This window comes from Aquarana catesbeiana, linkage group LG02, assembly GCF_042186555.1.
Source record: "Aquarana catesbeiana isolate 2022-GZ linkage group LG02, ASM4218655v1, whole genome shotgun sequence".
Lineage (NCBI taxonomy): Eukaryota > Metazoa > Chordata > Amphibia > Anura > Ranidae > Aquarana > Aquarana catesbeiana.
Genome location: NC_133325.1, coordinates 139,106,018 through 139,133,845, shown reverse-complemented (window position 1 = coordinate 139,133,845; position 27,828 = coordinate 139,106,018). Strand labels below are relative to the sequence as shown.

Sequence of the window (27,828 nt, the reverse complement as noted above, 5' to 3'; positions counted from 1 at the left end):
AATGCAATTATCAGGTTACCCCTTGAACAACACCATGGCCTATAAATAATTTGCAAAAATAAATAAATAATTGTTAAAGAAAGAAGTGTTTGTTGGTCTTTATTTGTATTGAATAATCCCTTTGTGCTAGCCCATGTCATCTACTACTCTTATTATCAGTAAATAGATAAAAAAAAAACGCGCTGGAAAAGATATATCTTTGAATCAAACAAAAAAGCAGCAGCATACAGTGCGACAACACAAAAGTTCAATATAATATACAGATACTGTGTTAAAAAAGAAATGTGCAAAAGGCTTTATCTATGCGCATCAAACAGAAGCACTTAGGATTTTGCAAACACCATATTGTGTACATATAGACAAGGTAGGGTGCCCAACCACCGTGGCTGTAAATTGCGCTTACCGAACAGCAAGCAGTATGAGCATATGGCTTACAACCCAGCCAGGGCCTTTTAGATGTGGTTAATATTCCCGCTCACTCCAGGCTAAGATCGCCGTTCCCTCAGTATATACACTAAGAAAAAGAAAGAACAAGAAAACTGGCCATAGTGTAGTATGTCTGGGCATCAAATAGGGGCACTTAGATTGCAGCAAACACCCTGATGTGCACATTAAACCAAAGTGAAAAACCCGACCACCGTAGCTGTAGAGTGTGCTTACCAAATCGCAAGTTGTAAAAGCAGATGGCTTGCGGCCCAGCCTGGGCTCTTTGCAGATGATGGAAAGTTGGTATTTTCACTCACTGCAGCTACTGCTGTAGGTCGGCTGAGCCGACCTACAGCAGTCAGGGTGTTTGCTGCAATCTAAGTGCCCCTATTTGATGCCCAGACATACTACACTATGGCCAGTTTTCTTGTTCTTTCTTTTTCTTGGTGTATATACTGAGGGAACGGCGATCTGAGCCTGGAGTGAGCGGGAATATTAACCACATCTAAAAGGCCCTGGCTGGGTTGTAAGCCATCTGCTCATACTGCTTGCGGTAAGCGCAATTTACAACCACGGTGGTTGGGCACCCTACCTTGTCTATGTGTACACAATATGGTGTTTGCAAAATCCTAAGTGCTTCTGTTGGATGCGCATAGATAAAGCCTTTTGGACATTTCTTTTTAAGCGCAGTATCTGTATATTATACTCCTATTATCATTTCATTTATACAGCACTAACATGTTCCAGATGTTTGCAATTAGGGGAATAATGCATACCCCAATGAAAAAGGAGGATTGTTCTTTTTAAATGAGCTCTTCTAGCACATCTAAAAAATATTTTATACACCATTCTATTGAACCTTATAGCTGAACTCCAGGCACAAAAACATTAATTAAACTATATTCCTCTATTCTAACTTTACCCCTTTATGAGCACCCAATGTCTTTGCATACCAAGTTACTGTATTACCTTGTAAACATAGTGGTGACATTAATATTGTGTGGCACATAGCCTGTACAGAATGCAAAGCTGTGGGAGGAACTCAACAGGTCCTCCCTTTACAGGTTGCTGGCTGAAAATTTGAGCAGGGGTGGATAACAGGCAAATCGTGTAGAGCAGTGGTTCTCAACCCTGTGCTCAAGTACCTCCAACAGGCCATGTTTTGGGAATTAATCTTATATAAAATATCTGTCCAAAATATCAATCCATTGACTCTGATTTAAAGCACCTGTGCAAGATAAAGGAAAACCTGAAAACATGGCCTGTTGGGGGTACTTGAAGACAGGGTTGAGAACCACTGGTCTAGAGCAAGGAGAGATAGCAACAGTGACTGATCTACATTACAGGAAGCTTCTACTGTATACAAAGGAAAAGTTTTAAGGTGGATTACTACAGATATCCAGAAAAGCACAACAGGATCCATGTAAAAATAAACATTCTTTTTTGTATTTAGATAGTTTATACTTATCTAAGGGTTTAAAGAGTACGTTTAGCCTAAATTATAAACATAAAAATCAGAATAAGTGACATAACTTACATTTAGTATGACGTGTCCTTTGTGCTAATTCTTCTTGAGGAGAAATTGTTGTACACATCCATACCCTTTTTTTGGTCAAGATTCAACTAACTCAAGTTTAATATTAATTATTAGAATTATTTAAGTATTTATTAATACCGGTATTAGGAAAAAAATAACATGGTGGTCCTTTTTTTATAGTTTGAGGACTTGTGCACGGCAGCTGACAGAAATGGAAATGATCTGCAAAACAGTAAAAATGAGATGGCTGAGCTCAACCGAATGATTCAAATACTTCAAGGAGAGATTGAACGTGTCAGATATCGGGTAAAATATGTATGTTTTTTAGAAGAAGAAATGGTGGAGTATAAATAGATTTCCTAAGTGGTCCCAGAATTTCACCAATAATCGAGGCAGCATTTTTTATAGAGTATTTAAATATACATATAATATACATACAGTATATGTTAACTGGTTTAACCTTTGGCAATTTGTTTCAACCCTTCTTTTGATTTGCATACACATGTCACACTGCATTACCATTATGGTGACACCATTATTTACTATTGCATATTCCTGTGGCATAAGACTATGACTGAATTTTAAAATTCTCCATCCCAACCCTTCACTTCCCCCAAGTAAACATGTTAGACTGGCAGCCCTGTTCACTGCGATAAAGGCTGGCTGACTCAAATAACCTTAAAGTCTGATTAATGCTGTGGATTCAACCAACAGCTAGCACAATGATATAGTTCAAGCAGTCATATTATACCATACATACAAACATATTAATACTACTATTTTGAACATTGATACTTCTCTGATGTTTCTGTATATTTTGCTGGGTTCTGCTTTTAAAGTGTCCTGTCATTACAGTAAATATTTTAAATCCAACTGTACCTGTAAAAGGAGTCTGTGGATATTTACCTGTCTTGCTGTCTGTGATGTAGAAACTCAGCTTTGTTGCTGAAGAATCTGAAATATGAGGGGATGCTGAAAATTGCAGGAGTGTTTATCTCCTGAGTCCCCTGCAATTCCCATTGGTTCCTCACTCCAGCCTTCATGATATAGGCGTGGCATGGATGACAGCAGAAAAGACCCAGGAGATTGTCACTCTTGGAGTTGTTGCCTTCAGTTTGAACTATGCTGAAGAATCTAAATTATGAGGGGATGCTGAAAATGTCAGGAGTGTTTATATCCTGGGTCCCCTGCAAATCCCATTGGTTCCTCACTCAAACCTTCAGGATATAGGAGTGACATGGATGAGAAAAGACCCAGGAGATCAACACTCTTGTAATTGGTGGCTTCACTTTGAACTTTAGCAAAAAAGTTCTTAGGATTGGAGTGGTGTTCAGCAACATGGACACCTGGAATGATAAGATGGATGGTTTAAAATATTTATTATAGTGATAGGGTTGCTTATCGTCATAAAAAGACAGAAAAGATGTGTGGTCTAATTGAAGGAAATTAAAGAAAGTAAGGAAATTATTATATTAATTACTGAAGCGTTACTTAAATGTGGAATATCTCTTTAATTCCACTGAAATTTCAGTTAGTGATCCCAATGAAATATTTTTTTATAATAAAATTAAAAGATTTGGTCTAGATCGGTTTATTTGGCTACATTTATCTTCAAATGAGCTATGAATGCTCAAGATTAAAAATGTAGTGTAGCAGGTACCTCTTCAGGCTGATTCAATCCATGAGGGGAGAGCTGCTTGCTAGTAGCTGCATGGGCTTTTTCACCCCGCTTCCTCTTTTCTCACACACACAGAACTGCTTGCTCTTTAGCCTCCCTATTGGAAGAGACTGACAGCCAATCACCAGGAAGCAGCAGCAGAGAAGTGTGGGATATTAAGTCATAACACAAGGCAAGCTGATTGACTATTTAAGAGACTAGACCACAAATCCCAGGATGCATCGCTCAGAGTCAGGAGGATTGTGGGAGAGACTACAAAGGACAGGGAGGGACTAGGCCAAAGCCCTTGTTTCCTGGATCCCATGAGGAGAGCAACCCCTCTGTTGCTGTGTGTGAGGGGGTGTCACGGACAAATACTCACCGAGGCCGAGATGCCGAGAGCGGCTCGCCCTTACGACCACGCGCACCCAGACCCCCGAAGTGGGTACGGAAGGCTGAGGGCACGCGGAGGCACGGGCTTCCGGTAGATAGTGGGTACCTAGGCTGGAAGCGGGTGTCCTGGGATCCGTAGAAGCAGAACTGAAAATGCAAGCAGAGGTTAGGGAACAAGCAAGTGGTAATCAGGGTGTCACAGGATCCAGCAGAGTGGTGGTTAAACAGGCCAGGGTTCGGTGCACAGATCAGGCAGGTATTTAACAGGAGAGTCCAGCAGAGTAGTAGTTAAACAGGCCAGGGGTTTGGTACACAGATCAGGCAGGTTATCAACAGGAAAGTCCAGCAGAGTAGTAGTTAAACAGGCCAGGGGTTTGGTACACAGATCAGGCAGGTTATGAACAGGATAATCCAGCAGAGTAGTGGTTAACAGTCCAGGGTTCAGTACACAGAAAGGTACAGGGGCAATCCGGAAGAGTGGTGTTTCAGGCAAGCTAAGGGTTCGGTACACAAGTCAGGCAGGTCACAAGGTAAACACAGGTACAAGGAACAGGGAGAGCTGACGACAAACCAGCAACCCGACTGGGCGCTGGAGCCGTCAGATATAGTCTCCCTGCCCGGCGAGCGCGTCAGTGTGATGCGCTACCGGGCACCCGCACGGGCGACAGCGCGCACACGAGGACCGCCGTGCACCCGCGCGCGCCACACCATCAGGCCGCGGACGGGTGTGCGGCGAAGCGCCCGTCCCGTGCGCATGCGCACTGGAGCCCGGCGAGCGGAGACGCTCCCTGGCTCCTGACAGTGCCCCCCTCCTAAAGGCGGACACTGGACGCCAAGGCTGGCCATCAATTCCGGATGATCTTGATGAAACGTTTGAATTAACTGTGGAGCGTGCAGATTCCTGGCGGGCTCCCAAGAATTATCTTCGGGTGGATACCCCTTCCATTGAATCAGGTACTGTAGCTGCCTGCCCCTCTTTCTACAACCTAAAATGGATTCCACTTCGAATTCATTCTCGCCATCGATTCTGACTGGCGGAGGAGGGGGTTCTCTTCTTCCCGGAAAAGGACTAGGCACCACAGGCTTCAATAGTGACACATGGAAAACGAGGTGAATCCGATATGTCTTGGGAAGTGCCAACTCAACAGCCACAGGGTTGATGATCCTCCTGACTTGAAAAGGCCCAATGAATTTAGGCCCAAGCTTTCGAGATGGCAGTGGTAATCTCAGATTAACGGTGGACAGCCAGACCTCGTCTCCTACGTCAAATTTTGGGTTTGCCTTTCTGCCCCGGTCGTACTGTTTCTTGTAGTCCTCCTGGGTTTTGCGTAGTGTGTCTTGAATTCTCTGAAAGTTAGATTGCAACGAAATTATCCTATCCTGGACTGCAGGGACTGCCGTTTCAGGAATATTGTTAGCAAAGGATGTGGGATGGAACCCGCAATTGGTCCAGAAGGGAGTCTGGTTGGTAGAGGCATGGATTGAGTTATTGTACGCAAATTCAGCGTAGGAGAGGAGGCTCACCCAATCATCCTGAGAACCCGAGCAGAAGCAGCGGAGGTATTGCTCTAACGTCTGGTTGGTCCTCTCCGTCTGGCCATTGCTTTGGGGATGATAGGCCGAAGAAAGACAAATGTTGATACCCAATACCTTGCAGAGTTCCTTCCAGAATTTGGACGTGAATTGGACGCCTCTGTCCGACACGATGCTTCTTGGTATCCCATGGAGCCTAACAACCTCCTTTAGAAAGATGTTGGCTGTGTCTACAGCAGAGGGAGTACCCCTCATAGGCAGAAAATGGGCCATCTTGGAAAGGCGGTCGACAACGACAAGGATGGTGGAAAAATTCTCTGAGACGGGTAGGTCAACAATGAAATCCATGGACACATCAGCCCATGGCCGTTCCGGGATGGGCAAAGGTCTGAGCAGACCCCAGGATTTGGTGTTTTGGCCCTTGTTCCGCTGGCACAGGGAACAGGACGCCACATATTCCTTACAATCCCTTCTCCATCCTGGCCACCAAAAAAAAACGAGAAAGAAGTTCAGCCGTTTTCTTATTCCCAAAATGTCCTGCCATCTTGTGATCATGACACATCTGAAGGGCTAAGGGCCGAGTCACTTGTGGTACAAATATTTTTCCTTTAATCCAGAAGAGATCTTCGTATCTTTTCAAGGAATGCACTGCTGGTTCTGTACATGCGCCTGATGAAAATTTGATGGATGATATTAAGTCTGCCTGAGTTAGTCCGAGGAAATTTTGAGGAGAGAGGATCGTGCTGGGTGTTGGTATTTGAGAGTCTGCGGAAAACATCCGTGAAAGGGCATCGGCCTTCCCGTTCTTTGCCCCAGGTCTGTATGCTATATGGAAATTGAAGCGAGAAAAGAAGAGAGCCCAACGGGCTTGGCGGGGTTTTAACCGTCTTGCTGTTCTGAGGTACTCGAGATTCTTGTGATCCGTAAAGATCATAACCGGGTGTACTGCCCCCTCCAGCAGATACCTCCATTCCTCTAAAGCGAACTTTATAGCCAGCAGCTCTCTGTCACCCACATCGTAGTTGAGTTCCGGTGGACTGAGTTTCCGAGAAGCGAAAGCTACCAGGTGTAGGATGGCCTTTGGTCCCTGTCTCTGGGAAAGAATTGCTCCAGTTGCGATTTCCGATGCGTCCACCTCCAGTACGAAGGGTTGAGTCGGGTCAGGATGGCAGAGGATTGGAGCGGAACTGAACAATTTCTTTAACTTAAGGAAAGCCTCTTGAGCAGCTGCGGACCACTGAAAAGAACTGCGTTGCCGGGTTAATTGGGTAATAGGTGCCACGATGGCCGAGAATCCAACAATAAATTTCCGATAGAAATTGGCGAATCCTATAAACCTCTGTACTCCTTTCTTGTTAGATGGAGCCGGCCATTCTTGAATTGCCTGAATCTTCTGTGGGTCCATTGCGACCCCATTGGTTGAAAGTATGAATCCCAGGAACTTTATGGTTGATTTCTCGAACTCGCACTTTTCAGCTTTCAGGTATAGCTTGTGTTGTTGAAGAATGGCAAGAACCTTTTTAACGTGCCTCTTGTGCATCTCTAGCGTAGGGGAGAAGATAAGAATATCGTCCAGATATACCACGAGGAAGTCATCTAAATATTGTCGGAATATGTCATTCACTAGATGTTGAAAGGTGGCTGGTTTGTACTGTCACGGACAAATACTCACCGAGGCCGAGATGCCGAGAGCGGCTCGCCCTTACGACCACGCGCACCCAGACCCCCGAAGTGGGTACGGAAGGCTGAGGGCACGCGGAGGCACGGGCTTCCGGTAGATAGTGGGTACCTAGGCTGGAAGCGGGTGTCCTGGGATCCGTAGAAGCAGAACTGAAAATGCAAGCAGAGGTTAGGGAACAAGCAAGTGGTAATCAGGGTGTCACAGGATCCAGCAGAGTGGTGGTTAAACAGGCCAGGGTTCGGTGCACAGATCAGGCAGGTATTTAACAGGAGAGTCCAGCAGAGTAGTAGTTAAACAGGCCAGGGGTTTGGTACACAGATCAGGCAGGTTATCAACAGGAAAGTCCAGCAGAGTAGTAGTTAAACAGGCCAGGGGTTTGGTACACAGATCAGGCAGGTTATGAACAGGATAATCCAGCAGAGTAGTGGTTAACAGTCCAGGGTTCAGTACACAGAGCAGGCAGAAAGGTACAGGGGCAATCCGGAAGAGTGGTGTTTCAGGCAAGCTAAGGGTTCGGTACACAAGTCAGGCAGGTCACAAGGTAAACACAGGTACAAGGAACAGGGAGAGCTGACGACAAACCAGCAACCCGACTGGGCGCTGGAGCCGTCAGATATAGTCTCCCTGCCCGGCGAGCGCGTCAGTGTGACGCGCTACCGGGCACCCGCACGGGCGACGGCGCGCACACGAGGACCGCCGTGCACCCGCGCGCGCCGCACCATCAGGCTGCGGACGGGTGTGCGGCGAAGCGCCCGTCCCGTGCGCATGCGCACCGGAGCCCGGCGAGCGGAGACGCTCCCTGGCTCCTGACAGGGGGATTGCAGCCTACCCAGTGACACACAGTCTGCAGCCCAGCCCAGAGGAACAGAATCTGCATGCTCCAGCAAGATGCTCTGAAGCCGTGGAGAACATTCACAGGAGAGGCCGTTTCCACAGCTCAAAGACAGGATGCCATTGTGACACACCTGCAGCCAGGAGAGTCGATCGATCGCTCGCTCTGTGGAGGATCGCTGACTGTGTAAAGTATTGGTGAGAGGGCTTTGCCCAGAAACTTTATTGCATTCCATAAGATTCCACACTTGAATGCTGTGTACAGGCCCTGTTATCTGGAACACATAAAGGAACGTTACATCACAGCACCAGCTACGTACATTCCTCCTAATCACTCTGCTATATTGAGAGACCTTTATCCACAGATCTCCTACATGCCGGTGAAGAGACTAAATGCAAAGCTTTGCTCATGGTACATTACGGAGTTCACTCTTAAAGGGGACACGCCACGGTTGTTTAGAATCCTTTCCTTGTCTGTATTGGAAGCGTTATAGGCCGGCCTGGGGTTCCCCTTTAGCCATAGCATTTGACACACATCAATAGCGTGTTTAGGGGAGCTTATTTAATCTGTGTATATTGGTATTTACCCTTTTATTTGTTGCATAGTGTTACTGACTGTTTTTTTTTCTGTTTCAACCAAGTCCTGGCTATTTACACAGGCCTTGGCTGACTAATGTTAATCCAAACTTTATTCTGCTCCAAGTATACTTGAAGTACAGCACTGTGTTCTGTATTATTATCAGGTTATTCTATTACCACCTGGCTAGGTGTGTCAGAGAAGTTGGGACAGTTCTTTGGGAGGCAGAGCAACGGAGTGAACCAATAATCAAAAGCAGCTCCTTCGGGGGTCTGTTGCAGTAGCTTATAACTTCATGTCAGTTCTACTTTTTTAAAATCCTCTTTCTGTATATTATTGCAAAGCATCAACAACTTCAATTCACAGGGATATTACACATTTTCTATCCTTATATAAGCCTTGAGCCTTCAGACCAATGGTGAACAACTCATTAGGAATAAATATCCTCAACTGTGGACCTTGGGGTCACACATAATTTTCAGTATCTGTGGTTCTATAGAATGCTATTAGGGACTGTGGATATCCTTCAGGAGAGGGTCAGAAACTGAGGTTTTGCTACTGATGTGGTGACTGAAGACATGCTAAAAGGACACAGTCAAGGGACTAGCAACTATTGTAGATCACTGTCATTGCAGCCCTTTTAAAAAACAGTGATCCTACTCCCTCTACTGACTGCTGGGATCTGAGGCCACACAACAAGTATCGAGGACCATAGACTAGGCAGAAGGGCTTGAGATAGCCATATCTACACTTTATATGGATGGTCTAACAAGCTAAAACAACTTTGTTTAGTGGTCGGACTGTGCTTGTACACATAGCTCATCTCTCTGGGGTATAGGATAAAGGCCTTCACCACCACCTGGGCTATCAAAAAAGGTTAAAAATGAAAATGTATTTTTTTTTTAATTGTATTTCCAGCCAAAACATTGGAAGCTAAATAAGCAAGAGATCAAATTATGCTCTTTCTGAGACTATTAGCTTCTATATAATTAATCCCTTTTCATATTTTCCTAGCGTGCTGCCCTAGAAACCACCATTAATGAGACTGAGGAACGTGGTGAGGCTACTGTCAAAAATGCCAAGCATAAGCTGGCTGAGCTGGAGGCTGCCCTGCAGAAGGCCAAGCAGGACATGGCTCGCCAACTGAAAGAATACCAAGACTTGATGAATGTCAAAATGGTTTTGGATATTGAGATTGCCACTTATAAGAAGATTCTGGAGGGAGAGGAGCACAGGTGAGTGTGATATTGATGTCACCTAAATCTGTAACTAAAGTTTAGTTAAAAATGTTGATGGGGATACAACTCTAAGGACATAACTTACCTCTAATGAAATGTCCCCCATGTCCTGCTGGCTGCGGTTTGCTGTTGAAATCCTCCACTGACTCCTGATACTCCCCACAGCGGTGATCTTCCAGCTCTTTGGGGTGTTAACGGGAGTCACTGTAAGCATTGCACTCTGTGAGTGGGTGAGGCATGCTATCATTCATCTACCCCTCCTTTATATCTTATTGCTGTTAGTGGAATAAGTTACATTCCACCACATAGTACAAAATATAGGAAGCACAGGCAGGCTAACCTGTACAGACTTATCCAGTATTATCAGTTCTGCACTACTCTGCATAAACTACTCTAGTGCACTAAATAAACAGTGTAGTCCCTTGCGCTATCAAGTGAATCCATCTAATCTAATGAAAAGTTGCAGCTAGACCTAAAGTGTACACGGTGTACGAAATTGGTGTAAGGTAAAAAAAGCGATCAACGCAACTTAATAAAATGTATGTTACCTGTGAAAAATTAATAAATAAGGAATCTCCTATGTAAAATAATCCTATATGCTCCTGTGCAAAACGAAACTCCTGTGCAAATTAAAGCAATAAAGTGTATCCAGTAAAACGACAATAAATAAAACAAAGTGCAAAATACGTATCGCGCAAATAGCTAATAAATAAATAAGCAAATAAATAATCTGTGCAAATGAGTATGGAGTCCCAAATACCATATTTATCGGCGTATAACACGCGCCCCATGTTTAGGAGGGAATTTTAAGGAAAAAAATGTTTTAAGGAAAAAAACTTACATTTAAATGTCCATCAATGCAGCCTTATCAGTGTCCATCTGCAGCCTTGAACAGCGTCCATCTGCATGCTTGTCCAGTGTCATTTGCGGCCTTGGTGTCATTTGCAGCCTTGGTGTCATTTGCAGCCTTACAGCCTTGGTGTCATTTGCAGCATTGGTATCATTTGCAGCCTTGCAGCCTTGGTGTCATTTGCAGCCTTAGTGTCATTTGCAGCCTTGCAGCCTTGGTGTCATTTGCAGCCTTGGTGTCATTTGTGTGTCATTTGCAGCCTTGCAGCCTTAGTGTCCATTTGCAGCCTTGCAGCCTTGTCAGTGCCCACCTGCAGCTTTGTCAGTGTCAAATAGCAGCCTTGCCCAGGCTGCAGTTAAACTGCAGTGACTTGTCAGTGTCACTGCAGTTTGAAAATGGCGCCGCCGAGACACACAGAGCCGGTCCTGTGTATCTCGGCAGCTCTCGGCCACTTTCGGTTCCTCTCGTAGTCCCGCCCAGGATGGGCGTGACTGTGAGCGGAGCCGAGCGCCGCCCATATACATAGATAGCCGAGTCTACTCGGCTAGGTCTGGCTAGCTCCACTCACAGTCACGCCCAGTCCCTGTGTCCATCTTAGGACGGGACTGCGCGTGACTGTGAGCGGAGCTAGCTGAACCTAGCCGAGTACACTCGGCTATCTATGTATATCGGCAGCCGGCACTCGCTCCACTCACAATCAGCGGGGGATCGGCGTATAACACGCACCTGCGGTTTTCCCCTGATTTTAAGGGGAAAAAAGTGCGTGTTATACGCCGATAAATACGGTAGCTCAAAGGCATGGAACTATAGCACAAAAACTGTGTAATGTAATAATATAGTCTACTGTGTCTGAAATAGACAAATAAAGTGCTGAACGTGTCATCAATGTGAATCTTCAATAGGAGATCTTCACAAAAAACACCACTTAATGCTCTCTGGACCCTTACCTCAATAGGAAGTATATACAGTGTTAGCAATCCGCTTAGCTGGGGGACTTCTACGGATCTCCCGACCTTTAGAGCCAGTAATAGCCAGTGCTGTTTCTCCAAATAGTATATACAAATGATGGGTTCCGGATTCACGGCATAATCATTCACAGAAAATGGGCCTATAAGGGGATAAAAGAAGAATCTCCCATAGTGCAAACCATTTAAAATAATGGATATATTAAATAGCTAAATGGGCACTTACAAAAAAAAGGTTAAAAAACAACAGAGATGTGAAATACACAGCGTTGTAGGTGCCTCTTACGTCACTTCCGGTTCGTACAATATCCGGCCACTCCCTATGCATTACGTCACGACACATGACTTCATCAGGGGAACCGGATTGGTTCTAAAACACATCAATTTATATGTGAAAACAGGAAGTGCGTCTGTGCCCATTTTGTTGGAGTCCTGTCTCCGTCATGGAAGCGGCCATTTTTGAATAGTCAAAAAACAGAAATAGTGCTCTATTATGTTTATAGTGGTGGCCATGTTTTTGGTGGATAGATAAATCAAAAGGGCAGATAATAATAATGTTAATATATTAGTTGCACCCAAAGTGTCTATATTAAAAATATCTTTATTAAAAAGGGAGGAGGAAATGAGTATCAAAAGGGGGTAAATAAAAACGGGAATGAGTATGTTTATTCCGTAAGAATGGAATAAATAGTGACATCATATGACATAAATGGTGCAGGTATATTAAAATAAAATAAAATATAAAATAAAATAAAAATAAAGGTAAAAATAACATATATATCTGTTTTGCAAACCATAATAGCGGTGGCTAAATATATATATTAATGTGTGTATATATATATATTTATATATTGGACAATATAATTACCGTATTTATCGGCGTATAACACGCACATTCATTTTAAGAGGGAAGTTTCAGGTAAAAAACTTAAATTTTAAATAAGGAACTTTGAAGTAAAATAAGGGTCAGTGCCCATCTGCAGCCTCACCATTGCCATCAATGCAGCCTGATCAATGCCCATCTGCAGCCTCACAAGTGCCATCAATGCAGCCTCATCAGTCCACATCAATGCAGCCTCACCATTGCCATCAATGCAGCAGCCTCACCATTGCCATCAGTGCAGCCTGATCGATGCCTATCTGCAGCTCAGAGGGGACAGGGAGGGGGACAGGACAAGCGCCGTCAGATTACATACAGTGAGAATCTCCTATGATAGACAGAACAGTGGTCCAATGGCGGCCCAGGAGACAGGAGTTCCTATTACAGAGGCCGCCAAGTAAACAGGAGATTCTCACTGTATGTAATCTGATGGTGCTCGTCCTGCCCCTCCTCCCTGTCCCCTCCGAGGCAGCTAAAACTGAAGTATTGGTGTATAACACGCACGCACTATTTGCACCCAATTTTCATGGTGAAAAAGTGAGTGTTATACACCAATAAATACAGTTATAAAAACCGGAAATGTAGTAATGAGGAGGTATAAATTAAAAATTACTTAAAAAACAATTGAGATCAAATTCTACGTTGAGTCCATCTGGTACTAAAGTATGGAGGGAATGTATCCATTTGGATTCCTTCTGGCTAATGGATCTAATTTTGTGAGTTCCTCTCCATGGTCTCTTATATTTCTCAATACCCCAGAATTGCGAGGGATCCTTATTGTATACCTGTAAAAAATGTTTACTTACATTGTGTTTTGGGAAGCCCTTAAAAATATTTTGAATATGTTCCCTCATTCTAACCATTAATGTTCTCTTAGTTCTTCCCACATATTGTAGATTGCAACTGCATAAACTGCTCCCTCCGTATGGCAACTGATAAAATCTTTAATGGGAAAGTTTTGTCCAGTTTGGGTGGATATAAATTAATTTCTTTTGATTTGCGGTTTCTTGGAATGTCAGCATGCAAAACAATGCTTACAGGGATAAAACCCTTTTCCTCTACTACATTTTTCACGATAATTTCTCTCAATGTAGGTGCTCTCTTGTACACTATATTAGTTATATCTGGTAAAATGTGCTTCAAGTGTCTATCACTTTTCAGTATATGCCAATGTTTTTTGATTAATTTCTCCACTTCTTTTTGCTGAATGTTATAATCTAAAACTATAAAAGGGGCATCCAAATTACGTTGACACTTTTTCCTTGTAGCATCTTTGTTCTATCCATTGACCTTACAGCATGAATTTGTTTATTAATAAATCAGTATATCCTTTATTCTTGAATCTATTTCCTAGAAAAGTGGCTTGGGAGATGAAGTCTTCTTCATTTGTGCAATTTCTCCTAATCCTTACCAGTTGGCCTGTAGGAATATTATATAGCCAAGGTTTAAAATGGCAACTATTCATAGATAAATAACTATTGGTGTCTATGTTTTTGAAATGCGTTTTTGTGATCATTTGGTCTCCCACCAGAGTGACATCAAGATCCAGAAAATTTGCCTGCTTGTCACTTATATTCCAAACCAATTTAATAATTTGATCATTATTGTTGAGTTGACTTAGAAAGTTTTCCAGAGTATCTTTGCTCCCATTCCATACAATGATTAAGTCATCTATATATCTTTTGTGGAAGGTCAGTTCTACAGGAGGATTATCATAGACAGCCCTCCCCTCCCATTGTGCCATGAATGCATTTGCTATGCTCTGAGCAAATTTGGCACCCATCGCTATGCCAGTAATTTGCTTATTTTAGACAAAATTCAATACATTTCACTAAAAACTTCCTTTGTTTACAAATAAGGTAGTGTATTCTCTTAATAGCCATTTTGTGGCATTGCAGGCCTGGTGATGTTGCACAATGGTATAAAGTGACGCAACATCTGCTGTGGCTAATAATGATCTTCCTCCAAGTATGGGGACTTCTTGCAAGAGTTGTAAAACATGTTTTGTATGCTTTAAGGTATGCCTTGGTTTGTTGTACAACAGGTTGAATAAAGTTATCGAGATACTGTCCCATTCTGGATGTGAGAGAGTCAATGCCATTCACAATAGGCCTTCCAGGTGGATTTATTTTATCCTTATGTAGCTTCGGGATAGTGTATATCACCGGAATTCTACAAGATTCAGTAATTAGGAATTTAGATTCTTTTTTATTTAAAATATCTTTTTTTTAGGGCTGCAACTAAAGATTATTTTCATAATCGATTAGTGGGCTGATTATTGTTTTGATTCATCGATTAATCGGTTAATAACCTTAAAAATAGTGTAGTGTATAATTTAGTTAATATGTAAAGTTTTAAAAAATGGGAATTTATTCTTAAATCTCTCTATGCAGTGGTAAATATAAATAACCAACTATATGGTTAGGGAGCAAAATATCTAATCCACTCTGAGAATAACAGACAGAAGAGATATACAGGGGGTCCCCGGGTTACAAACAAGTTAGGGACTGTAGGTTTGTTCTTAAGTTGAATCTGTTTGTAAGTCGGAACAGGTACATTTTTTAAGTGTAGCTCCAGCCAAAAAAACTATTTTTAAGCTTTTTGGCTAGCATAGGGAAGGGTTAACACCCCTGTGACATTTGTTTTGCTGTCTGTGCCACTGTTCAGAAGTTTTCACCTCACTTTCTGTCCCAATGACAATTGGATTTTGAAAATTTTGGGTTGTTGTGGAAACAAGCCTTGGTGATAAAGCATCAGTGGAGGTACCTTTTCCCCATAATAGCTCTTACAGGAGTAAATTTCCCTCCCTAGGGGGAGATTTCCTCTCACTTCCTGTTGTCTCCCTCCGTTTGTAAGTAGGAGTCGTTTGTAAGTCGGATGTTTGTAACTAGGGGACCCCCTGTACTGTATATACTATTAAAGGAGAAATACTGTATATACTATTAGAGGAGATATACTGTATATACTATTAGAGGAGATATACTGTATATACTATTAGAGGAGATATACTGTATATACTATTAGAGGGTGAATCTGGTAAATATCATCAGACTCAGATCAAATTTTTTTATTAAAAAAACAATATCTTCCTTCAAAAAAATGTAATTTTAAGAACTTTTGTTTGATTTTCTTATCGTTAGTGGGGTCAAATCGATGTTCATTTTCAACCACAGTGACGGGAAAATTTGGAAATAGAAAACTTCTTGGTCAAAGGAATTGTCAGACAGTTTATGTGGTTTTCGTTCAGAAATTACATTGATTTTAAAAACAGAATGTTAAAAACAAGTGAAAATTTCAAACTTTCTTTCATTCAGCGAATGTACAAAGATTTTTCGTCTGAATATTCTCGTCTGAAAATTGATCCATGTGGCCAGCATAAGGCTCGGTACACACCTATGCAGTTTGCTTCTGATCTGTTTCTGTAGTGCGTTTTGATTTTAGCGCACATGATTTTGCTGCGATTTGTGTTTTTGCATTTTTTTGGCCAATTTGTTGTTGGGCAGAGTAAAAACACAAATTGCTGCAAAAATGCATTACATGCTTTTCTGCAGCTTCTGTATTGAAGTATATTAAAAAAAGTCCCTCACCCTTTCCAAATATGCAGCGGCTGAAAAAAGCATAGATGTGAACATGTCCCATAGGAAACCATGTGAATGAACTGTAGTGCATTTCTGCAAAAAGCACCAAAAAACACATAGATTTGAACCAGGTCTAAGACATTTAGTAACATAATGGGGTTAAAAAAAACTAAAATTAGCCCTGTAGAGTACAAAAAAGCAAATAATCACTACTGTAAGGAGTTCATTTTTTTACAGTAGAACTGTGAAAGTAATATTTACAATAGCGATTTGCTCTTTTTGTACTATAAAGGGCTCATTTTAGTTTTTTCTAACCCCATTACGTTACTGGCCGATTAATCGATTATGAAAATAGTAATCGATTAATTTCATAATCGATTAGTTGACGATTAATCGATTAGTTGTTTCAGCCCAACTTTGTTTGTTCCTAAATGTACTAGTTTCTCCAATTCTTTTTTGTATTGAGTTGTAAGGTCTCCCAACAACTTAACATATGTGGACTCATCCTGTATTTGTCGATCAATTTCATTCTGATATTGTTCTTTCGAATGGATTACTACCTCTCCACCTTTATCGGCGGGCCGTATCACAATGTCTTTCCTTTTGGTCAACGTTTGAATTCCTTTTTTAAATATGTATTGAGTCAGATACCTTTTTCAGTTTTAATGTGTCCAAATCCTGTAGAACCAGTTTTTTAAAAACCTCGATGTGATGGTTATCACTAACCTGTGGGTTATATAAAGAGTTATTTTGCAGAGTACTGTGTTCCACTTCGCTTACTATTCTTGGTATTTTCATCCCTGTTGTGGGTGGGTTACTCAAAATATATTTTTTTAATATTAATTTTTCTCACATATTTTTGAATTCTGATATATGTGTCAAATTTATTCAAATTTCTTACAGGGGCATGTTTCAAGCCTTTATCCAAGACAGCCATTTCTTCTGTAGTTAAACTTTTGCCACTCAAATTAACCACTTGCCAACTGCCCCATAGCCAAATGACAGCTGCAGGGCGGCTTGATAACTCTGGGATCACGTCATATGACGTGATTCCAGAAAACTGCTCCCGCGCACCCCCTGGGGCGCGCACACGGGAACATCCGTGACCCCTGGGTCATCACGGATCACGGTAATCATGGCCGTTTACCATGTGATCGCTCCGTCAAATGACGGAGCGATCACATGTAAACAAACCGGCGTCATGTCATGACGTCGGTTCCTCCCTCCCCTCTCTGTACCGATCGGTACAGAGGGGGAGAGATCGGATGGGAGCTGCGCTGTGGGCTGGATGTGTAGTGCCCACAGCGCAGCTCAGTGACATGTACAGTCACATCCATCCATCCATGCTCAGCCATCCCCCCATGCTCTGCAATGACCCTGTGCAATACTCTGCAATGATCCTGTGCAATACTCTGCAATGATCTTGTGCAACCCTGTGCAATACTCTGCAATGATCCTGTGCAACCCTGTGCAATACTCTGCAATGATCCTGTGCAACCCTGTGCAATACTCAGCCATGCCCCGCCATACTCCGCAATACTCCGCCATACTCCGTCATGCCCCACCATACTCCGCCATACCCCGCCATACCCCACCATACTCCGCCATGCCCCGCCATGCCCCGCCATGCCCCGCCATGCCCCGCCATACTCCGCCATACTCCGCCATACTCCGCCATACCCCGCCATACTCTGCGATACCCAGCCATACTTTGCCATGCTCGGCTGTACTCGGCCTCTGTATGTGGCCAGGCTGTGGAAGTCTCACACATGTGGTATTGCCGTACTCAGGAGGAGCAGGAGAATCTATTTTGGGGTGTCATTTTTGGTATGTACATGCTATGTGTTAGAAATATTGTATAAATGGACAACTTTGTGTTAAAAAAAATGTGTTTTAAAAACTTCCTGCCCGCCGGCCGTCATACGACGTCCTTGACTTTGTGCGGGGATATCTGAATGATGGGTGCAGCTACAGGCATCATTCAGATATCATCTTTTTCAGCCGGCGATTCCCTACACCATAAGAATGATCATAGCAGCTGTTCCACCGCTTGATCATTCTTACGGGAGGCGAGAGGGGACGCCCCCCCCTCTCGCCGCCCTCAGGTGCTTCTACCGACTCACCGCTACGATCTCACCCTATAGGTGAGATGTGAGGTCTTATTGACCCCATATCTCACTGTAAAGAGGACCTGTCATGCCATATTCCTATTACAGGGGATGTTTACATTCCTTGTAATAGAAATAAAAGTGATCAAAAAATTTATTTTTTGGGAAAAAAGCCTCAAACTAAAATAAATAAAGTAAAATGAACAATAAAAAAAAAAAAATTTCCCCGTGTCCCCGTGTGCTCGCAGTCAGAAGCGAACGCATACGTAAGTTGCGCCCACATATGAAAATGGTGTTCAAACCACACATGTGAGGTATCGCTGCGATCGGTAGAGCGAGAGCAATAATTTTGGCCCTAGACCTCCTCTGTAACTCACAACATGTAACCAGTAAAATTTTTTAAAGCGTCTCCTATGGGGATTTTTAAGTAGTGAAGTTTGGCGCCATTCCACGAGCGTGTGCAATTTTGAAGCGTGACATGTTAGGTATCTATTTACTCGGCATAACTTCATTATTCACATTATGTAAAAACATTGGGCTAACTTTACTGTTTTGTTTTTTTTGAAAGCACAAAACTGTTTTTTTTTCAAACAAAACGTGTTCGAAAAATTGCTGCGCAAATACCGTGCGAGATAAAAAGTTGCAACACCGCCATTGTATTCTCTAGGGTCTTTGCTAAAAAAATATATATAATGTTTTGGGGTTCTATGTTTTCTAGCAAATAAATTATGATTTTTACATGTATGAGAGAAATGTCAGAATTGGCCTGGGCACTCCAGAACGCCTGATGGTGTTCCGTGCATGTTGGGCCTCTGTATGTGGCCACGCTGTGTAAAAGTCTCACACATATGGTATCGCCATTCTCGGGAGTAATAGCAGAATGTGTTTTGGGGTGTAATTTGTGGTATGCATATGCTGTGTGTGAGAAATAACCTGCTAATATGACAATTTTTTTGAAAAAAAAAAAATGAAAAAAAAAATCTTGATTTTGCAAAGAATTGTGGGAAAAAATGACAACTTCAAAAAACTCATTGTGCATCTTTCTAAATACCTTGGAATGTCTGGAATGTCTTCTTTCCAAAAAGGGGTCATTTGGGGGGTATTTGTACTTTTCTGGCATGTTAGGGTCTCAAGAAATGAGGCCGTCAGTACTTCAGGTGTGATCAATTTTCAGAGATTAGCACCATAGCTTGTGGACTCTATAACTTTCACAAAGACCAAATAATATACACCGATTTGGGTTATTTTTACCAAAGATATGTAGAGGTATACATTTTGGCCAAAATATATGAAGAAAAAATTACTAATTTGCAAAATTTTATAACAAACGAAGAAAAATGCATTTTTTTACAGAATTTTTGGTCTTTTTTCTTTTATAGCGCAAAAAATAAAGAACCCAGCGGTGATTAAATACCACCAAAAGAAAGCTCTATTTGTGTGAAAAAAAGGACAAAAAATTCATTTGGGTACAGTGTTGCATGACTGAGTAATTGTCATTCAAAGTGTGAGAGCACCAAAAGCTGAAAATTGGTCTGGTTATTAAGGGGGTTTAAGTCCCCAGTGGTCAAGTGGTTAAAGACACCCTCGCCAACTACTCCCTTTTTCTTTTTGAATCTCGTTCCTGCTCTGCATCCCCTCTTCTTTCGGGGCTTCTTCTTGTTCTTTCTTCCTGTGAGCCTCTTGGTGACTTTTGAGAACTCTGAGGGTGTTTCTATGGGGACCGTCGATCTTCCTGCGGGTACCTCCTTGGTGTGTGGTCCCTTCTTTCCCTGTCTAAAAAATGGTTCTGAGGGGATTGTTGGTAATAATTCTGTTAGTATTGTGGGTCACTCTAGTGCACTGACACAGTAATCTACAAGTGTCTGCTGATTAAAGTAAATGTTTTCTGAAAGAAACACGGAGGCTGCCATTGAAGCTACTTAGACTAGTTCTGGAGGTTATTATTGTTGCAAATGCTGGGGGCTTATTTTAATACCACACTATAGGTCATACACCATGAATATCCACTTTTTTTTTTTTCAATACTCTTTATTACAAATTTTGTACAAATTAATCCACATAATTTAACATTTTGTATCCTTATACAATTCTTCATATATATCCATTTACATTCTCTCCTGTCAGTCACTCCATTCTCTCTCCTCCACTCTCTCCATGGTCAGTTTATACTTTATTTTCAGGTATTCCTACATCTAATGTAAAACATGATCTACTGTATTCCACTTTGCCCATATATTCTCAAATCTCTGCAGATTACCCCTTTGTTCATATATTATTCTTTTATATGGTAAAACCTGATTTACTGCTCTCACCCACTGGATCACTGTCGGTTGGTTCGGCTGAATCCATTTCTCTACTATTTGTTTTCTTGCGAGAAATAATACTTCCTGCAGGAACATCCTATTATATCTGCTACTACCTCTCTTCTCCCTTCGTATTCCCAACAGAGTTCAAGTGTGGCTATAATTGGTTCATTTAACACTTTTCCTATTTTCCTGATCACCTGTTGCCAGTATCTTTCTATATTGCCACAATAACACATTATGTGGAGGAAGTCCGCCCCTTCTTGCCCACATCTTGTGCAATTTGGTTCGGTCATTCTCCCCATTTTATACAACCTATTTGGGGCCAGGTAAGTCTGATATACAATATTTAACCGAATTATCCTGTTATTCATTGCTGGGGATACTTTCAAATGGGAGGAGCAGACTTCATCCCATTCCTGATCATCATGTCTGGGATAGCTACTTGCCATTTATTCCTTATTTCCATTGGTTCCCCTCCTATTTTACTCTGTAGCAGATGTGAATAAAGTTTGGCTACTAGTCCTTTTGGTCCCTGCGATCTCAAAATACCTATAAGAGGATATTTAGATATTTTTAATTCCTTTCCTCTAAACTGTATCTAACACTTGTCTGAGCTGAAGGTATCTATAAAACTGTTTACTTGATAAATTATATCGTTTCCATAAATTTTCGTAGGGTACTATTATATTTCTATCGTACACCTGACCAATACTTATCACCTCATTCTGTTTCCAGAATTTGCTATCCTCAAATTTTTCCAGTTGCTCAAATGCTGGATTATTCCACAAAGCAGTTTCTGGTGGGATATCAAAAAATCCTGTTAGTTTCCTTGCTTCCCTCCAGACTGCTCTGGCTAGCTTTAGCAGGGGAATTCTTACTCCCACCCTCCTCAGGTCCTTTATTTCTAGTCCTACAAAGAAATCTTCTACTTGCATCTTGTTTAGTAAATACTCTTCAATTCTTGTTTTTTGCTCCTGTCCTACCCAGGATCTTAAATGCTTCAGTTGCCCAGCTAGATAATATAAATATAGGTCCGGCAAAGCCAACCCTGCTGCATTTTTAGGTCTTTGTATCTTTTAATTTGCTTCTACCATATGCCCAAATAAACCTAGTTATCTGTGAATTCAGGTCTTTAAATATCTGTTTTGGTATTTTTACCAGGGAATGTGCAAAAAGATACAGGCACTTGGGCAATATAATAGATTTAATCAGCTGAATTCTACCCGCCATTGATATTGGTAGTTTTATCCATATTGCCAATTTTCTCTTGACATATTTTAACAGGGGGAGTATGTTAACTTTCAGGGCTTCTTCAGGATCTAACGTAATGTTTATTCCTAAGTATTTAAATACTTCAACTAACTGTCTCGTTCATATAGTTTTATTGTGGAAGATAGAGTCCCATTTATTAGTAGGTTTGAACATGGTTGTTTGTAAATTATTCTAACCCATTTTCAAAATTTTTCCCCAAATCCATTTTTTTTCAATACTATCTGTAAGAACTCCCATTCTACGGAGTCAAATGCCCTGGCCGTATCCAACGAAGCCAAGGCACTTGACTCCGGAATAAGCTCCCTCATCTGTACCATAAATTGGGTTCTTCTAATATTGATTGAGGTAGACTTCCCTGGCATAAATCCAGTTTGGTCATCTGACACAATGGATAAGATTACTTCGTTAAGCCTTTTGGCAAGTATTTTTGCCAAGATTTTGTAATCTATATTCAATAATGAAATTGGTCTATATGACGCACATTCAGCTCTATCTTTATCGGGTTTAGGTATCAATATAACTGTTGCCTCATACATAGTGGGTGACATTTCTCTCTGAAGAAATATCTCTCTATCAATTTGGTTAGTGCCATAGTCTCCACATATCGCTGGTACATTTCCAGTGGTATACCATCCGGTCCTGCAGATTTACCCTTCCCCAGAGAGAAGATAGCTTCTCGTACTTCCTCTTCCTCAATATCTCTCTGTCAATGTTGATGTATACATATTAACATAATATTTTTGGAAGCTCATGAGTATCTCCTCTAATGTGTTTACCATCTCCCCTTTCTCATTTCTCACTTCTGAAATCGCCAGTGATGGAGTCTGTTGTTTTATCAAGAAGTTCAGTATCCTATTAGCTTGGTGTCCTTGCTCAAATTTTTTTTGTTTTTGCTGAAATTTCTTACGCTTAGCATTAATTATTAATTTGTTCTTATACTGGCGTGCTAATCCTGCCCATCTTATCTCGTTTATATTTGAAGGTTTGGTTATGAACTCAGTTTCTGCTCGTGCGCAGTCCTGCTCCAATTCCTCTTCTTCCTGTCTATTGGTTCATTTTACATATGATATTGTAGATCTTGTTATACCTCTTATAAATGCCTTAAAGCTATCCCACATCATGTCCCCCATTTTCCTATCTCCATGAGCTTCCAAAAACATTTCCAGCTGCTCCGGTATTCTATCGTTTAGACTAATCTGGGTTAACCATCGAGATTGAATCCTATAGCCCGGACATCTTCCTCTATTCCCTATTTTTAACTCAAAGGTCAACCCAGAGTGGTCAGACACTCACCTAGACCTATAAGTGGCGGATTGCATCATTGGGAGTATCTTCTCATTCCCCAGAGCCAGGTCTATTCTAGAGATGCAACCTCTCCCTGGTGCATGCCACAAATAAGACCTAGCTTCTGGGTTTCTAATCCTCCAAAGATCAGTCCATCCAACTTCTATTATAAATTTTTCCAACATCCTGGACCCTACTGTTCCTCTCTGATTTTTCCTCCCAAACCTATCCATCTTGGGATTTAAACACATATTAGAAATCTCCCATACACACAACATATGCCTTTGGATACTCTGACATAAATAACATTGCTTCCTTCAACACTGCCATCGTAGCAGGTGGAGGATTATATATTCCCATAATTACAAATGGCAGTGAGTGTGTCAGGGCAAAGACAAAGACATATCTCCCCTCCGGGTCCCTCCTTACCCCTATGCACTCCCATGTCACCGCTCGATGCACCATAAGGGAAACCCCTCTTGAATATGTTGTGTGACATGAGTGACTCGACCACTGTTACATAGTTACATACTAGGCGAGGTTGAAAAAAGACACAAGTCCATCAAGTCCAACCTATGTGTGATTATGTGTCAGTATTACATTGTATATCCCTGTATGTTGCGTTCATTTAGGTGCTTATCTAATAGTTTCTTGAAACTATCGATGCTCCCCGCTGAGACCACCGCCTGTGGAAGGGAATTCCACATCCTTGCCGCTCTTACAGTAAAGAACCCTCTACGTAGTTTAAGGTTAAACCTCTTTTCTTCTAATTTTAATGAGTGGCCACGAGTCTTGTTAAACTCTCTTCTGCGAAAAAGTTTTATTTCTATTGTAGGGTCACCAGTACGGTATTTGTATATTGAAATCATATCCCCTCTCAAGCGTCTCTTCTCCAGAGAGAATAAGTTCAGTGCTCGCGAACTTTACTCATAACTAAGATCCTCCAGACTCTGTATTAGCTTTGTTGCCCTTTTTTGTACTCGCTCCATTTCCAGTACATCCTTCCTGAGGACTGGTGCCCAGAACTGGACAGCATACTCTAGGTGCGGCCGGACCAGAGTCTTGTAGAGTGGGAGAATTATCGTTTTATCTCTGGAGTTGATCCCCTTTTTAATGCATGCCAATATTCTGTTTGCTTTGTTAGCAGCAGATTGGCATTGCTGCCATTGCTGAGCCTATCATCTACTAGGACCCCCAGGTCCTTTTCCATTCTAGATTCCCCCAGAGGTTCTCCCCAGTGTATAGATTGCATTCATATTTTTGCCACCCAAATGCATTATTTTACATTTTTCTACATTGAACCTCATCTGCCATGTAGTTGTCCACCCCATTAATTTGTTCAGATCTTTTTGCAAGGTTTCCACATCCTTCGGAGAAGTTATTGCCCTGCTTAGCTTAGTATCGTCTGCAAATACAGAGATTGAACTGTTTATCCCATCCTCCAGGTCGTTTATGAACAAATTAAATAGGATTGGTCCCAGCACAGAACCCTGGGGAACCCCACTGCCCACCCCTGACCATTCCAAGTACTCCCCATTTATCACCACCCTCTGAACTCACCCTTGTAGCCAGTTTTTAATCCATGTACTCACCCTATGGTCCATTCCAACGGACCTTATTTTGTACAGTAAACGTTTATGGGGAACTGTGTCAAATGCTTTTGCAAAATACAGATACACCATGTCTACGGGCCTTCCTTTATCTAGATGGCAACTCACTTCCTCATAGAAGGTTAGTAGATTGGTTTGGCAAGAACGATTCTTCATGAATCCATGCTGATTACTGCTAATGATACCGTTCTCATTACTAAAATCTTGTATATAGTCCCTTATCATCCCCTCCAAGAGTTTACATACTATTGATGTTAGGCTAACTGATCTGTAATTCCCAGGGATGTATTTTGGGCCCTTTTTAAATATTGGTGCTACATTGGCTTTTTTCCAATCAGCTGGTACCATTCCAGTCAGGAGACTGTCTGTAAAAATTAGGAACAACAGTCTGGCAATCACTTGACTGAGTTCCCTAAGTACCCTCGGATGCAAGCCATCAGGTCCCGGTGATTTATTAATGTTAAGTTTCCCAAGTCTAATTTTAATTCTGTCCTCTGTTAACCATGGAGGTGCTTCCTTTGTTGTGTCATGAGGATAAACACTGCAGTTTTGGTTACTGAAGCCCCCCGATTCACTCGTGAAGACCGAGGAGAAGAATAAATTCAATACCTTCGCCATCTCCCAATCCTTTGTAACCAGATGTCCTTCCTCATTCTTTATGGGGCCAATATGGTCAGTCCTCCCTTTTTTACTGTTTACATACTTAAAGAATTTCTTGGGATTTTTTTTGCTCCTCTACGCTATGTGTCTTTCATGTTCTATCTTAGCCGTCCTAATTGCACCCTTACATTTTTTGTTGCATTCTTTATAAAGTCTGATTGCTGAGGATGCTCCCTCAACCTCGTATTTTTTGAAGGCCTTCTCCTTTGCTTTCATATGCATTTTTACATTGGAGTTAAGCCATCCAGGACTTTTGTTCGCCCTTTTAAATTTATTACCCAATGGGATACATTGGCTAATGCCCTTATTTAATATACTCGTAAAGCAAACCCATCTATCCTCCGTATTCTTTGTTCCTAATATTTTATCCCAATTTATGCCTTTTAGCAAGGTTTGTAGTTTAGGGAAGTTGGCTCTTTTGAAATTCAGTGTCTTTGTATTCCCTTTATGTTTCCTATTTATGTGATTTATACTGAAACTAATTGACCTGTGATCGCTGTTACCTAAATTGCCCCGTATTTCCACATCTGTGATCAGGTCTGTATTGTTGGTAATCAGTAGATCTGACCCATAAAATTGACCTGCAAGACATTAAGGAACTGGCGAGCCTTAAATGAATGCGCGGTTCCCTCCGCCCAGTTTATGTCTGGATAGTTAAAATCCCCCATTATGATAACACTTCCCATCCTTGCTGCTAATCCAAATTGTGATAGGAGATCTGTCTCCACTTCCTCCCTCAGGTTAGGGGGCCTATAGCATACTCCCAGTATTATTTTCCCCTTAGCTTCATCCCTTTGGAGCTCTACCCATAAGGATTCCACCTCCTCCCTAGCTCCCTCAGTGATATCATCTCTCACATTCACTTGTACATTATTCTTGATATATAGGCATACCCCTCCCCCTTTTTTACCCTCTCTATCTTTGCAGTAAAGGGTATACCCTTGAATGTTTGCCAGCCAATCATGAGAGCTGTTGAACCAGGTCTCTGAAATTCCCACAAAATCCAAATCCTCCTCGTACAACAATATCTCTAGTTCACCCATCTTGTTCGCCATGCTCCTGGCATTGGTGAACATGCCACATAGTTTAGACCGGTCGCATATTGTCCTCGTATTGGGTGTTTCGAGATTGCAACCAGGACTTGCTACCATACTTACCTTGTGTTTTTGTGCTTTGGTCAACCTGCCACTAATGCCCCCAATACTACCCTCTGGAATATCTTCCATGCTGACTATCTCTACCTCTTGACCCTCCCCCCCATCGCCTAGTTTAAAAACCCCTCTAACTTTTTGGCCATCTTCATTTCCAGCAGATCTGCACCCTCCTCATTTAGGTGCAGTCCGTCCCTTCTATAGTACCGGTTATCGACTGAGAAGTCGGCCCAGTCCTCCAGGAACAAAAACCCCTCCTTACTACACCAGCTCTTCAGCCACTTGTTTACTTCCCCAGTCTCCCTCTGCCTTTCTGGTGTGGCTCGATATACCGGTAGTATTCCTGAGAATACTACCTTGGAGGTCCTTTTCCTCAATTTAGCTCTTAAGTCTCTAAAATCGTTCTTTAGGACACTCCATCTGCCTCTGACTTTGTCATTGTTGCCAACATGCACCATGACAGCTGAGTCTTCCCCAGCCCCTCCCAGTAATATGTCAACAAGATCCATGATGTGCCGAACCCGAGTGCCCGGTAGACAACATACTGTTCGGTGCTTCAGGTCTTGGCTACAGATTGCCCTCTCTGTCCTTCTAAGAATTGAGTCCCCTACCACCAGAATTTGTCTTTCCTTTCCTTTCGCTGCCCCCCCCCACTCTCACTGGAGGAGTTCTTCCCCCGGCAGCTAAGAGAGTCCCTCAGCTCCAGCAGTGCTGGTCCCTGACTGGTTTCACCAATGTCACTCAATGGAGTGTACTTATTGGGATGCTCCAGTCCTGGATCGGCCTCCCTGGCACTTCTCCCTCTACCCTTCCTGACTGTCACCCATCTACTCTTTGCTAGTGCCTGCACCTCATTGTCTCCACCCGCCTCTGTGCTGGCCCCTGCCGGCCCCTGCTGTGTACGTTCCTGGCTCTCCTTTAGTATGGAGGGACTTCTCAGTGCTGACAGTTGCTTCGCCAGATTCAGAACCTGGGCTTCCAGGGAAACAATGTGCTTACATTTTGCACAGCAGTATTCGCCCTCGATCGGATGATCAAGGAACGCATACATGCAGCAAGATGTACAAAGAGTCGCCTCTCCACACCCGCCGGGCATCGTACCTATTAAATTTAGTGAGGATTGGGGATTATACCCTGTCCAAATTACCTAACAGCTAGCTTCCTGGCACTAATACTTAAGACGATACACAGGTACACAACAAGACAATACACAGGTACTCGCAGAGCTACGTGCACCCGCAGACCTACGTGCACCCGCAGGCCACTCGCAGACCTACGTGCACTCACAGAC

At 42.3% G+C, this 27,828-nt stretch overlaps 1 protein-coding gene across 10 annotated transcripts in view; it reads left to right on the top strand.

The window, feature by feature from the left end:
• The window catches only part of LOC141127250 (keratin, type II cytoskeletal cochleal-like), a 478,789-nt gene that overhangs the window by 197,405 nt on the left and 253,556 nt on the right, over window positions 1-27,828 (top strand). For 8 of the 10 annotated variants that reach the window (XM_073613528.1, XM_073613525.1, XM_073613529.1 and 5 more), the window contains exons 6-7: window positions 2,144-2,278; window positions 9,650-9,870. In XM_073613528.1, coding sequence (XP_073469629.1) covers window positions 2,144-2,278; window positions 9,650-9,870 — 356 coding nt within the window. The remainder of the gene's footprint in view (window positions 1-2,143; window positions 2,279-9,649; window positions 9,871-27,828) is intronic. The other 2 variants (XM_073613524.1, XM_073613526.1) reach the window with 2 other exon arrangements.